The sequence below is a fragment of the Silurus meridionalis genome, chromosome 9 (genome assembly GCF_014805685.1).
Source record: "Silurus meridionalis isolate SWU-2019-XX chromosome 9, ASM1480568v1, whole genome shotgun sequence".
NCBI classification, from domain to species: Eukaryota; Metazoa; Chordata; class Actinopteri; order Siluriformes; family Siluridae; genus Silurus; species Silurus meridionalis.
In genome coordinates, this window is record NC_060892.1 from 7,194,164 (window position 1) to 7,209,582 (window position 15,419).

General features: G+C 38.7%; 1 protein-coding gene across 3 annotated transcripts in view; it reads left to right on the top strand.

Annotated features, from left to right (window-relative positions):
• Positions 1 to 15,419, top strand: part of LOC124391076 (arf-GAP with coiled-coil, ANK repeat and PH domain-containing protein 2-like) — a 49,132-nt gene that overhangs the window by 5,212 nt on the left and 28,501 nt on the right. For all 3 annotated transcript variants that reach the window (XM_046857408.1, XM_046857407.1, XM_046857409.1), the window contains exons 2-6: positions 4,108 to 4,165; positions 9,470 to 9,589; positions 10,063 to 10,116; positions 13,997 to 14,055; positions 14,151 to 14,334. In XM_046857408.1, coding sequence (XP_046713364.1) covers positions 4,108 to 4,165; positions 9,470 to 9,589; positions 10,063 to 10,116; positions 13,997 to 14,055; positions 14,151 to 14,334 — 475 coding nt within the window. The remainder of the gene's footprint in view (positions 1 to 4,107; positions 4,166 to 9,469; positions 9,590 to 10,062; positions 10,117 to 13,996; positions 14,056 to 14,150; positions 14,335 to 15,419) is intronic.

The window sequence follows — 15,419 nt, forward strand, 5'->3', positions numbered from 1 at the left end:
GCTATGCTCCTAATAGAAGCGCAACATATTGCATTTAGTGTCTTTAGTTAAAGCTTGTGGAAAGTTCATTAGTTTCAGTGTAGACACCTGCGGATTATAGAAGGGTGCGGCTTGCTTATGTTAAAAAAAAAATTTGTCATTCAGTAGGTGCGGCTTATATAAGGGCGGAAATTACGGTAAACATGTACAAGGTTTTCTTTGTTTTAGTTTGAAATGATTCCAACGTTCTGGAAACTTTGTCGATTTTTTTGGCCTAAATCTTCTTCTTGCCCCTTGTTGTTTTCTCCCCATTCCTCCATTTTTTTTTTTTATTCTGCAGCATCTTCTGTGTTGTATGGTTTCTACCAGTGCTCGATTTGAGGGGACCCCAATGACAAGTAAAAAATAGACTAAGTGGTCCCCAAGATTATTTTAATAAAAAATATATGAATTACACAACACCTGGGGACCCCCCAATAATACTTGACTCAATTCGAGCACTGGTTTCCACCACATTAAAAGAAGTTTGCCAAATTTCGACTTTGTAATTTCTCGCAATTCCGACTTTATTTCTCGCAATTCCGACTTTATTTCTCGTAAACATTCAGCATTTTTGGTGCATCCACTGGTAACCATGTTGTCTGCCTGTAGTTTGAAGCTGTTGTTGTATGAACGAGGCTCCTCTGAGTTCTTCTCCAGGGATCGGAGGCTTAGTTCCAAAATCGGAATTCCAAACTTGTTTTTTTCCAGAAATAATTTAAATCGATGCATTTTTGTATTTGAGCAATCGATCCAGCCTCATCTAGATAGTGTGTGTGTGTGTGTATGTGTGTGTGTGTGTGTGTGTGTGTGTGTGTGTGTGTGTGATGATAAATATCACAGAATTATTCCCCTGTGTCTGTGCTTTTTGATAGTCGTTTTAACATTACCTCTTACTATCACTTTTATGTTTACTTTTACTTGTTCCTGCACCAACAAACACGCAAAGAACCACTTAGAAATTTCTATAACAACAGAAAAAGTGAGATAACCAAACTGTTATTTTAAATATAACGCGTTTTTTATACAGAAAATCGTGTATATTTAAAAAAGAAAACCCCAATATAATTTCTAATGACAATATAAATTTTATAAGATACATGATTCCATTCCATTAGGATTCGTTCACTCATTTTAAGCATTTTAAATGTACAAAAGAGACTGACCAAACACACACACACACACACACACACACACACACACCCCTGTCAGACTGGTCTTTAGGAAAACATTGTAGTAGTTTCTCTCTGATGGTTAATGGACTTGTTTTCATTTTGAATTCCGTTTCTTTTCTTTACAACCGAATCAGTGTTTTAGCACTTTCTGTTCATGGGGGTGTGTGTGTGTGTGTGTGTGTGTGTGTGTGTGTGTGTGTGTGTGTGTGTGTGTGTGTGTGTGTGTGTGTGTGTGTGGTGGGGGGGATTTTCAACATTAAAATCATGTTGTTGTTTTTATTATTATTTGTTTAGTAGTAATTTGTAAACAGAAGTGGCAGCTTGGTGGTGCTGGGATTAGAACTCTAAACCTTCTGATCAGAAGTCAACATCTTAACCACAGAACCCCACCTTAATAACATACAGCATAAAACCAGAAACACACCGCATCTCATCATCTAGGATCTCGTCCAGGTTAAAAACGTTCAGGTGCGAGTTATTAACTGTTCACTGTTTTATAAAAAATTCTCAAGGTCATGTCTGTTCGCTTCAGGATCCGGACTTAACAGAACTAACAGACATGATTTAGTGTATGTTCTATTTAAGTAGTGCACGTGTGTGTGTGTGTGTGTGTGTGTGTGTGTGTGTGTGTTACCACTGTACAGCTGTCATCTGCATGTGTTCCGTTACACGCAGTAGCTAAATTGGTGCATAAATAAAATTATGTTTAATATATTGCTGATCATTTGATGAAGCGGCAACTGAGCAGCTACGAGTGGGGGATGATGATTTACTGCATATACATGCATTTGTGTTATTAATTATGTGAAAGCAACTTTAGAAGATGCAACATTTCAAATATTTTGTTTATTTTTTTTAGAAAGAAGTCTTTCACTTTCACTCTCATCCACATACATAGCTCACATATGCATATGATTAGCTAATGTTTGTAGGAGGAAGGAGAATGTGCCTCTCCCTTTTAGAGAGCATGCTCAGCTACATTGAAGGCATTTGGCAGACGCCCGTATCCAGAGCGAACTTACATTTATACTGAGCAGCTATGAGGTTAAAGGCCGTGCTCCAAACTTGTTCCTGGATCTAAAGTCCAATGTCTTAACTAGGAAGCTACCACCTCACTTTCTTGGGCTTCAACATGTTCATTGTGATTCTTTAAAATCTGGACTGCCCTGTTTGAGGGATTTGCTCATGTGCAATCAACTGATGAATCAGTCACTTAAAAAACCATTTTTACCTATGGTGCAGTTTCTATCATCATACTGATGACAACACTGTGTTTGAACATGAATCGAAGAATGAAATGGGGTCCATATTAAATGCATTGTACACTGATCAGGCTTAACATTATAACAAGCATTATAACATTAACTCTGATTATCTCTTCATCATGGCACCTGTTAGTGGGTGGGATTTATTAGGCAGCAAGTTTACATTTTGTCTTAAAAGCTGATGTGTTAGAAGCAGGAAAAATGGGCAAGCGTAAGGATTTGAGTGAGTATGACAGGGAACAAATTGTGTGCTAGACGACTGGGTCAGAGCATCTCCAAAACTGCAGCTCTTATGGGATGTTCCCAGTCTGCAGTGGTCAGTATCTGTTAAAACAGTGGTGAACCGGTGACAGGGTCATGGGCGGCCATGGCTCATTGATGCATGTAGGGAGCGAAGGCTGGTCCGTGTGGTCCGATCCAACAGATGAGCTTCTGTAGGTCAAATTACTGAAGAAATTAATGCTGTTGATGCTCAACGGGTCGGGTCTGTTTTAGCAGTAAAAGGGGGACCAAAACAATATTAGGCAGGCGGTCATAATGTTATGCCTGATTCTTGTAAGCTGAACTATAGGGTGTTAAATTATTGATTTTGTTTATGGGCCGAAATCTAGTTACCTGCTATTAATGGGAAATGTTATTGCACAAGTACTCTGCTATCCACACATTAGAGTTTCTGAATCACACATTCTCAAAAACAGGTTGACCGTATGCGAGTGTCCATATGTATGTGAAGAAGAGAAATTGTATGTAAGTGTGTGTGTGCGTGTGTGCTTGTAAACCAGTTGATTAATCTTCTGTAACAACCAGCTGTGACTCATTCAAATGCATGTGGTTATTCTAATGTGTTGTGTTTTAATAGGAACACCTGACACACTGTGTAATCATTGGTGTTTTCTGTAAGGGGATGTTCGGAGACTCCCTCTATAAATGTTAAACACAGCACTTCATATCAGTAAATTTTTCTTCACACTTCGTACTGCTTGTTGTTGTGGTTATTATTAGTAGAGCTCAGTTTATATTTGGGCTACGCCTACGCTAATCCGATCATTTTGAAAATGGCGTTTTCGTCTAAAAATGCTCTGCACCCACGCTTTAGTTTTCAATCTTTTTCCAAAAGTTGCTCATCCACACTGAAATGTCTGGAAAAAAATGCTCACATCCCTATACTGCGCAAAACTTAAAAACGATTCGACCCGCGTCATTTTCGCGCGTAACGTGACTAAAATGTGCCGTCCGTTTTCGAATGTATCCGCTTTGGTGAGCGATTTTCAAAAAGTTCTGTTTTCTTCGAATAAAAACCGAATCTTAGTGTGGACGGAAGGCCAGAACGTAGAGAAAAATGAGTTTTCAAACTCATAAAAGTATGTGATGGTTTGTTTAGATGAGGTCACAGACATCAAAGGCACTATAGCAATTTTTTTATTTGCCTATTCGTTCGTTTATTTTGACACTAATCCATCAGCAAACTTAAACTCCACCCTGCACAAGACATTGCATATTGAAATGTTTGTCCTGTGTTTGGTGATTCATGGTCTGATTTCTGCTTCATTATTATTTACATAGGAGGACATTATCACTCATCTGTTACTTTTTCACAAGAAGGAACATTTTTCGTTTAAAACTGTTTTTTTTTTTTTTTTCTCCCTCAGGGCCACAATTGAGGAAGTGGAAGGAGATGTGTGTGAGCTGGAGTCTAAATTAGATAAGGTGAGTTCAGGATATCCTACAACAGCAGCACATTTATTATACAAAAGGCATCACTGTTGAATAGGCTCGGGTGGGCGGAGCTCTGTGTGCTGTTGTGCTTTGTCCATTTTTATTGACAATAGAACATAGAAAACATATTGTTTGTTTAAACTGATGAAATGTACCATTTTAAGGAAATATAAAGTTTGATGGTTGCAACACGTGTTGAAAAATTTCGGACGGGGCAACAAACGTATATACAGGTTTCAGAGCAACAATTAAATTTGAGCAATAGCGATTGCATACTGCTTCTATTACAATAGCATGACTTTGTAGTAGAAGAGTCTGAGTGCTGAAGTGGCCTGCCTGCAGTTTAGACCTTTCACCATTTGAAAACATTTGGCACGCCATGAAACGAAAAATACAACAAAGGTCACCCAGAACTGTTGAGCAAGTAAAATCTTGTATCAGACACACATGGAACAATATTCCTCTTGCAAAACTTGGGTCTCCTCAGTTCCCAGATATATACGGACAGAAGACGTGATTCTACACAATGGTAAACATGGCCCTGTCCCAACTTTTTTGAGACTTGTTGCAGCCATCAAATTCAAAATAACCTTTTAAACAGCAGATCATTGCATTCTGTTTTTATTTACTTTTTGCCCAGTGTTCCAACTTTATAAGAATTAGGGTTGTAGCTTGTATGAACATACACATGAATAAAAACAAGTGTGCAGGTCTTCATCAGTTCTCAGCAGTGGTGAAATCAGTTGTTCCTTTGTATTTATGAGTGGATAAAAACTTAACTTGTCAGTCACCCAGCAAGCAGAACATTCAGAGAGGAATAAATGATGGAAGAAACTCCTGACTCGAACTCGCCACAATACCCTTGGCCTTATTTACACAATTTCTTTTTAATAGCTGAAAAATAGGTTTTGGGCTCATGATAATTTAAATAGATATCAATTTGACTCATTAATATCATTATATTAATAAATTGGTGTGTTAAGAGTAACATTAAAGTCCTTTCCCATAAACTGAGTTGATTAAACAAAGAGTCTTGTGACTGTATAATAACATTATAGCTACAATAAATCATGGCACTTTGGATACTTAGTACATTAGAAGGCAAATAGCATTTTTACTGGAGTCAAATTTTAGATTGTGTATCTATTTTTACTCAAGTTAATGGTTTGTGCACTTCATCCATCACTGGTTCTCAGTAGCAACAGGCATCGTCGCTGAAAACTAGCATGAAGTGCTGTGGGTTGTGCACAAACAGGTGTTACTGATGTGGAGCACTGGGATCTGGCCACTTCCTTTACCTACCATTAGAACTCCACTGTACATTGTGTAATGTGGTTCAGCTGGTGCATGTATGACCACACCCATGTTCCTCTACTGGCTCACATACAGCTGCAGGCTTGGCGCTTGGGGTCCACCAGTCACATTTTTTTAAAATATGACTTATTTCTCGAGTCTGCTTGCACTTATTTTTTTAATCTGCCATTTCAGTTTGCTCCAGTTATATTCGAATAAAAGCTGTCGGAGTAAAAATGCTCTTCTCCATAGCTCCAGCCATGTTGACCCCTCCCTTGTCTTTGTATTTTGTAATGAAATAACGAATTATCGATGACTAAAAGGTTTTGAGAGGAAGTGGAGAGAGCATTTCAGCAAGAGATCAAGCAAAGCAGAAGCGAAAGTCATGGAGTGAGCGCTGAGCTGTTCAGAGCGGCTTATTGTTTAAAAGGTTCGAATGACTCACATTCTCACTTCCCCCTTCATGCCAAGGAAGGATATTCTTTTAGAACTCAAAGAACAGGAAGATGAGGAGGAGGGACACGTTTCTGAAATTAGCCTTTCCATAAACCCTCCTCCATACACCCGGGAACAGTGACAACTGGGAAAAGAACCTGTGGAAACTGCCACCAAAAAAAAAAAAAAAATTTTTTTTTAATTAATATAATGCCTAGAATAATTCAACAGCACAATAGCTGAAGCCAGTGCTAAATAAATTATTGATAATTATATAAATAATTTGGTATAAACGTTTTGTTTCCCATCCAGCATTTTTGTTGGTCCAGTTCAGATTTGGTCACAAAGAAAAACTCATTTGGAATATCCTGCATGTTTGAATCACATTACGCAGGGAGGCAATGGACAGCCAAAATACTTTCTTACAGCAATCAAACCAACGATACAGCTTGAACAGAAGTGATTTCAGAGTTGCAAAAAAGAGAGCAGTCATACTCACAATGGTCTCAAGAGGAAGTCTCCCATTCAAGGAGAATTGAAAAGCAGAAAATGAGACATAACGAAACAAGTTGCATTATATTCTGTTAAAATGAATGGCATTCAGCTGCCTTTATCTAGAGCAACTTAAAATGATGGCATCCAACTGAGCAGTTCAGGATTATGAAACATTTTTAAGGGCACAACAGTGGCAGTTTGATGGTCCTGGGAATCTCACAACCCACAACCTTCTGATTAGAAGTTCAAGATCCAATGGTTTAACCACTATAGAATAGCCTATGTCACATATACGTTACAGCACAGTGAAAATCTTTCTTCGTATATATTCAAGCTTGCTCAGAAGCTGCATCAGGGGTCAGGGTCAGCCATAAAAAGGGTTAAGGGCCTTGCTGAAGGGCCCAAGAGTGGCAGCGTGGCAATACCAGGGCTTAAACCCCCGACCTTCCGATCAGTAACCCAACACCTTAACCGCTGAGCTACCACTCCCCTTTAAGTAAAAAGAGGAAGGATCTAACAGTGAGTGTGTTATTATTGAGTCTGTGTAACCAGACAGTGCCAGGATGAAGCTGCAGACGAAAAAAAAAGACCAGACGCTTTAAAAGCTGTGTACTGATTAAATTTCCTCTTTCAGGAAATCTTTAAACAGACTTAAGTACTAAATGGTGAAGTGAAACATGTTTGACGTCATTGATATATGCTTACTCAGGAATCTTACATTTGGCCAGATATCTGGGCCAATGTCCGATTATATGATGATGATCTATAGAATAGATCACTGTGATCGATCATTCATCAATCAGCTCATGCAGAAAATGTTATCAAAAATCCATCGTCACTTTCGCAGTCTTTGGAGCTCTCTCTTGTGGTTGCTGTATTCCTATTAAACTTCTCAGTGACCACTTTGTCTTCAGCTTTATCGTCTTTCTGGACAGTGGCACTAAAGCGTGTCATATTCATTCGTCATTTAGCAACTTCTGTAGAAGGGCTAAGTCGCCTGTACTTCCTCCAGAGACTCAGGTCCTTTAACACCTGTAGAACCATGCTGCAGATGTTCTACCACTCGGTGGGAGCCAGTGTCGTCATCTACGCTGCAGTGTGCTGGGGTAGCAGGGTAAAGACCGCTGATGCCAACAGACTCAGCAAGCTTATCAGGAAAGCAGGCTCTGTGAGAGCTGGAGCCTCTGGTTGAGGTGTCTGAGAGGAGAATGCTGAGGAAACTTCCCAGTATCCATGACAGTACGGCACACCCCCTGCATACGATTCTGGAGTCAAGACACCACCGAAGTCAAGAATGCCACAGGAGATCTTTACTATGAGCCTTCAGTAGAGGGAGCAAAGCTGACACAATAAACACTGACAGTATCATTGTGGCACTATATGCATTATCAAATCTCACAATTATTACAATGTGCATTAATATAATACCATGTGCAATATGTTCTTAGTTCCCAGTACCTTTTGCATTTTTTAATATATTTATATCTAAAGAATATCGCATTTATTTCACTATTTCACTCCATAACACTTAATTATTAGATTATTTCAACAATAATTATTTATGTAAATTAACAGCAATTACAATGCTTAATTAAAAAAAATAAAGTACAGGTACAGTAAAGTATGCAGTAGAGAAGTACAGAAAATACAGTACAATACAGTACAGAAAATACAGTAATGGGTACTCACTTTATATAGTATGCTGAAGTGTGTTTTAATGAGATAAACCTTGATTAGAAATGTTAAAACTAGCATTTTGAGCAGCTCGCGGTTGCTCACGAGCCGATCTGAATGAGAGTCGCCGGTTGGAATGAAAGTCGCGAGCATGTGAGGTCGCGAGCTCTGAGGCGCGAGCTCCGAGGTTCCACTGTATACCGAATATTCGGCCACCAAAAGTGCATTTTCGGCTTTCGACTTTGATCACCGAAACAACACGGCCGAAACGGTTTGTTGTGATGATGCAAACAGAAACCACGGCCTGCACGTGCATGTCTGAAGCAACATGTCTGCGGTGTGGACGTTTTCAGTATATCTGAGAAAGACCCACAGATAGCGATTTGCAAAACATGTAATGCCGAAATTTCGTCTGCAAAAACTTTTTCCACGTCGGGTTTAATTTATCACCTGAAATCCAAACATCCCGATCGCTATGCTGAATATGAGAGAAACGCGGCACAGAAAAGCAAAACCCCTCCGAGCATGTGCACTCCGTCTGTGGCGGACGTTTTTGAAAAGGCAGGAAGTTTCCCAGTGATAGTGTTGTATCTTTAAGCAGTTGCACTTGTTCTGAATGCACTTTGTTTTTTATGAAAGAACATATTTAATTTTACAACCTTTCAGCAGGCCAGAGAGCCTGTACATTATTATTTAATGTACACGAGTGCATTTAAGTTAAACATTTAAGTTTAAATTTTGCTATAAATAAATATTTTTATAATTTGTAATTGATTTATTCTTTGAAACTTTAATATTAATGTATGCAATTGAAATGCCTTGATTTTAGTAAGGTTACTACACAGTCATAGCCATAAATGCAATGTTAATAATAATTGGCATAATTTCTTTTGGTGTTTCGGTTTTTGGCCTTGCTTTCCTCTTTTTCGGTTTCGGCCAAGAATTTTCATTTCGGTGCATCCCTAATGTATATATATATATATGTGTGTGTGTGTGTGTGTGTGTGTGTGTGTGTGTGTGTGTGTGTGTGTGTGTATTATTATAAAAATTTTTTTTTTTCTTTTCTTGCACTCTGAAGCAGTCTCTGGCAAAAGAGTTTCCTCTTTTTAAATCACATCTCCTACAGTACAACAGCAGCTTGATTTAAACAAGTCAGCTATATTCTAGGATTTTTACTCATGTTTTAATCACCTAAAATGGTTTGCTCAGTTTTTCAGAGTAGTCTCTCTTTAGAATAGTGTTCCATGATCTCTACACCACTTAAATCTGGTACATCATTTATTACATCTAGTTGAACTCGGTGCTTTTTCAGTACATCATTTATAGTCCTGAAAACTTCTGATCGAATGAATATTGCCGTTTTATTGTAGAATTTAATCACAGTTTGTTTGTTTTTAGGTGGTAAAGCTGTGCATTGGGATGATCGACGCTGGGAAAGCGTACGTCACAGCCAACAAGCAGTTTGTCAGTGGCATCCGGGAATTAGCACAGCAGTCAGCTGAAGACGAGGTCATAGAGGTGAGGAGCATTCATTCAAAAAAGTTCAAAACCATTGATTTTTACTCCAAAAACAGACAACAGTTTTGTTTATTAAAAAACGACACATTTTATCTTTCCATGTTTACTTTTAATTCTCATCAAAACAAGTTTTTGTTCTCACTTACAGTGTAGCGGCTATAAACAGTCTTTCACTTACTAGGATCTCTGTGGAAGATAATAAAACAGAAAGTATGCGTGTTACTTGGAATCAGAAAGTGTAAACTCCCGAAGATGTTGGGAAACCTTAAATGTACAGCCTTACTTTTAACTGTTACAAAGCACTAATGCTAGGATTTTTGATCTGTTTATATGGAGCATCTGGCCTACACTACAGACAATGCATAAAAACAAGCTGAGTTGCTAAACACATTCTTACACAATCCAGAATTCAGTACAATGCTGTTGTGTGTTATAAAGAACAGAGCTCAGCTCTAATCTTTTTTCCTCCACAGTCGAGTCTGACAAAGTTTGCTGAGAGCCTACAGGAGATGACCAACTACCACACAGTAAGAGAACCAGAGCTAGAGTGTGTGTGTGTGTGTGTGTGTGTGTGTGTGTGTGTGTGTGTGTGTGTGTGTGTGTGTGTGTGTGTGTGTGTGTAGGAGGGAGGGGGAGGGATGGGGAGGGAGGGGGAGGAAGAGAGAGAGAGGGACAGACTTTACATTTCTACCTCTGCCCTGGTGTGATTTTATTGATTGATTGATTTATTAGATTTATTTATTTTAACCTCTGAGTTACAGAAGTGATGATAAGCCTAAGAATCAGAGAGGAGAAACCGTGTGCTGCTGGTGAAGTGTGTGGTTAGTAAGATTAGCGTGCATGCAGTGAAATGAGTCAGGCTTTAGACATGCAGTAAAAACAGCTGAGTCCAGTTAGAGATCTCAGTGCATGAAACCAAGAACCTGATGTCAAGAGCACAATGCATTGCGGTTACATTCACACAGGGCTCTAAAATGCGACGGTTTTAGTTACTTTTTGGGGTGTGTGTGTGTGTGTGTGTGTGTGTGTGTGTGTGTGTGTGTGTGTGTGTGTGCGCGCGCATCCTAATAATCCTAAAACAATTTAGGCAGCCACTAACAGGCAAACAAATAATCCCTGCAAACTTACAAACATTTAAAAATCTACTTGAACATTGCACATTAAATTAAATCATCAACCAATTTGGACTGGTAAAACTGTGAACATCAACCCTACATATGACAACAGATATGCAAAAATGGTACTTTGCTGAAGACATCAGGGGTAAGCTTGCTGAGAGCACAGGGTTCACATTGCCGGGGACACAGGCCTCTCCAAAACGGCGTGTAAAATAGTTCATTTAGTAGAAGACGGCAATGATCTCATCTAGTCGACCAACAGATACTACAAGCCTACAATAAGGGTAAGTACAACTATGTTGTTATTTATTTAAATGTCTAGTTTGTAGCTCTAAAAGCATGTATTATACAGGTCGCTTGCAAATGCATAATTTTTATTTTAAATTAGGGGGTAGAAGATCAATTAGTTACAAGTTTGTGCTCCAAAGTAAATCACAAGTAATTGGTGGTGTTCAGGAAAATAGTATATTTATTATAGCCGGTTTGTTTAAACTATCAATGTCACCAAGATGATAATCGTTATAATCGCCCCTGATTTTTGTTGTGCCTTTTAACAAAGGTCACAGAACTGTTCAATGTGTTATAGCTACAAAAATACCTACATTAGCAATACCTAAATTAGCACTTTCCAAGTTTGTAGAATTCGAGTTATAGTTATATTGAGTTTGTAATCTTGCGTACCAGTGTAGATTTATTCATTACTAGAGATTTAAAGCACGTTTGTACGTCGCTCTGGATAAGGGCGTCTGCTAAATGCCGCAAATGTAAATGTAAATGTTATAGTAAGAGTGTAACACTTTTTGCGTGGGTATTCCATGGCACCCCTGACTGGATAGAAACATACCTTACATTTGGTGCAGATGATGTATCTGTAAATATAAGCTTTTTTGAAAGAGCATGTTTAATTCACTTTTGTCCACAACAATTAGTGTTTTGTTTATAAATTTTTTATATTTTGTATTATTTATTTTTTGTGTTAAAAACATGTAACTTTACTTCTGTTTGCAATATAAAAAAAGAAAAGAATTCTATAAATATCTGGTAAAAATGTTGTTTTTCTGTACTTTTAAGCTTGATTTGCAGGATCATAATGAAAAATGTGTGTTTTCGTTGCCTAGGTTAGTGTTGGTGTTTCCTGCAGTAAAAAAATAAATGGGAAAAAAACAATTAAAGCCAATGGTATCCAAAGCGTGAAGATCTCCTTCATCTAGTTTGAGAAGACACATTTCAGCCAAGTCAAGCCAAGATTTGGATCTGCTTGCAGAACAGCTTGCTGTGTTTGCACTCCTTCTAGTGTGGAGGGCACAAGATGGAGTTCACACATCCACAGAGCATTCGGTACAGTTCTTGTATCTGCAAAAAAAATAAATCAATTGAGACCTGGCTGAAGAAGGTCCAAATAAGGTATGTTTCATAATAAAGTATATTCTTCTTTACAAAAAAAAAATAATAATGTTGTTAGATAATGTAAAAAAAAAAAAAAAACGAATACTCTGTGCATGTTATTTCCTGGTCATCCTTCAAGAGCTGCATACATTTAGTCGCGTCCTTCTGTAATATGACCTCATTCATCCCCAGGGAGTAGAAGACAGTTACAGCTTTTGAGGAAATGCATGAAAGACCTAAGCATGGTGGTATGCTTTCCCAGTTTTGTTTTTGCTTATCATTAAGGGCAGGAAATGAATGAGGTCACATTTCAGGTTTGTTAAGATTACAGTAGTGAGATACAAGACTGGTAATAAGATAAAGAACCGTAACTGCAATGTGTGCGGATTTTTCTTTTTTTACAAAGTGTTATTTTTATATGAAACAAATATGATGCATTGTATTTCTAATCTAGTCTAAGAAACGCAGGTGGCCGGTGGCCATATTAGCCTTCAGATGATTTGTTACAAAATATTTTACAATGGCACATGGTCAGAAAATAGACTCCTACTAGACGATGGCAGTGCAAAATTGTTACTATTATATTCGAGAGAGATGTTATTAGGTGTTAATAACTGCGTTCTTTCATTGGGTTCGATTTCCGATAGACAAAGTTCAAGTCTGAGAACACTTGAATGACATTTCAAGATGTTTTACAGCAGCTTTTGGCAAACATCATCCATTAGTGTAATCTAGTACAAAAGGTAATGTGCATGTTGACCATTTTTAATTAAAAAGAAAAACTAAAGTTTTTGCTGTTTTTCCAGAACATGCTGCATCTTGTCATGATGATGGCGATCGCGCCTTCATCTTCTGCACTGTGCGGGATTCCGGGTGCACAGCCGCATCAGAAACCCCACCAGAAGCAGTCTGCACATCTCGACCAAAGAAGATCTATTGAGAATCAGCACAGTGGGGGCTTCTCTGGAAAGTGTTGATCTCGGCAGATGTGTAGCGAACTGAACGTATACAAGCGAACAGTCAAAGCGACTGAAATATGTGTCTGTTGTACATTGTGTGAAACATTCCGTCTGTTCAGCAGTAAGGAAGTCTGATTAAAGTTCGTAAATATTTTAGGACTACACTGCAACGTCAGAAGGTTGCAGTTTTCAAAGCAGAACTGATTAACATGGCTGCTGCTGTTTGCGCAGACAACCTGTCAGTGTATTTATTTATTTATTTATTTATTTATTTAAAATATCACTCTTTCGTTTGCCATGACTCTCAGTATGTTCCTGAATTCTGTCACAATTGATTAGCTGAGTTTTCTTGTGTATGTTTAAATTGAGACCATCTATAAAATTAAATTGTGCTTATGAATGTTTTGTCCTGTGATCATTATTTTGTTTTGTTTATTAATTTAACAAAATTGTATGCACAGAGCTTTGACACACACATTGAATTTGAAGGACATTTCTTTTTTTTACACAGAAAAAAAAAGTATTGTAAGGACAGTGTCCCAGTCCTCACTGCAGAACCAAATGTCCAGGGTTAACTCCTAATCCACATATCACTGTACACCAAACAATTTACTTAACCAGCCTGAAAAAGACCATTGTCACCACTTCCTGGACATTGGAAGGTCATAGGTTTAAATCCCAGCACCACCAAGCTGCTACTGCTGGGCTCTTGAGCAAGGCCCTTAATCTACCCCTGCTCAGTTGTAAGTCGCTCTGGATAAGGGCGTCTGCTAAATGCCATAAATGTAAATTTGACTTCAATCAAGTCTGACTCCAATCTGTGGACTCTTTGTTGTGCAGTAAGGGATACAGGTTCCAGGGTTAAGCCTGTTTGGTTGTTTATTTTAAACAGAAAATGAACATCTTGACCCATCTTGACAGACCCATCTCTCTCCTGTTTACAGATTTTATTTGACCAGGCCCAGCGCTCAATCAAATCACAGCTTCAGATGTTTGTTAAAGAGTAAGAATTGAAACTCTGCACTCACCATTGATGATTCAATTAAATAAATATTATTGATCACTAATGTATTTCCATTCGTTTGTATGTTTTTTAAGGGACCTGCGCAGGTTTAAGGAGTCGAAGAAGCAGTTTGATAAAGTGAGCGAGGAGAACGAGGCGGCACTGATCAAGAACTCGCAGGCTCCCAGAAATAAACCCCACGAGGTGGATGAAGCCAATGGCATCCTTAGTGCTACACGCAAGTGCTTCCGCCATATTGTCTTGGATTACGTCCTCCAGGTAAAACGCCACCCTGCCGCATGCCAGGATTCAGATGAGCAGTTTATTAGGGTTGTTAGTCTCTCTCTTTCTCTTTCTCTTTCTCTCTCTCTCTCTCTCTCTCTCTCTCTCTCTCTCTCTCTCTCTCTATCTATCTATCTATCTATCTATCTATATATATATATATAATACATACATATATATATATATATATACAGTGGGTATGGAAAGTATTCAAGTATTCAGACCCCCTTAGATTTTTCAATCTTTGTTATATTGCAGCCATTTGCTAAAATCATTTAAGTTCATTTTTCTTCCTCATTAATGTACACACAGCACCCCATATTGACAGAAAAACACAGAATTGTTGCAGATTTATTAAAAAAAGAAAAACTGAAATAGACCCTTATTGATCTAATACAGCCATGAATCTTTTTGGGAAAGATGCAACAAGTTTTTTACACCTGGATTTGGGGATCCTCTGCCATTCCTTTTTGCAGATCCTCTCCAGTTCTGTCAGGTTGGATGGTAAACGTTGGTGGACAGCCATTTTTAGGTCTCTCCAGAGATGCTCAATTGGGTTTAAGTCAGGGCTCTAGCTGGACCATTCAAGAACAGTCACGGAGTTGTTGTGAAGCCACTCCTTCATTATTTTAGGGTCATTGTCTTGTTAGAAGGTAAACCTTCGGCCCAGTCTGAGATCCAGAGCACTCTGGAGAAGGTTTACGTCCAGGATAACCCTGTACTTGGCTGCATTCATCTTTCCCTCGATTGCAACCAGTCGTCCTGTCCCTGCAGCTGAAAAACACGCCCACAGCATGATGCTGCCACCACCATGCTTCACTGTTGGGACTGTATTGGACAGGTGATGAGCAGTGCCTGGTTTTCTCTACACATACCGCTTAGAATTAAGGCCAAAAAGTTATATCTTGGTCTCATTAGACCAGCAAATCTTATTTCTCACCATCTTGGAGTCCTTCAGGTGTTTTTTAGTGTCTTGCACTGAAGAGAGGCTTCCGTCGGGCCACTCTGCCATAAAGCCCCGACTGGTGAAGGGCTGCAGTGACAATAGAGCGTTTGCTTCTGCAAAAACACCTGCAAAGCTC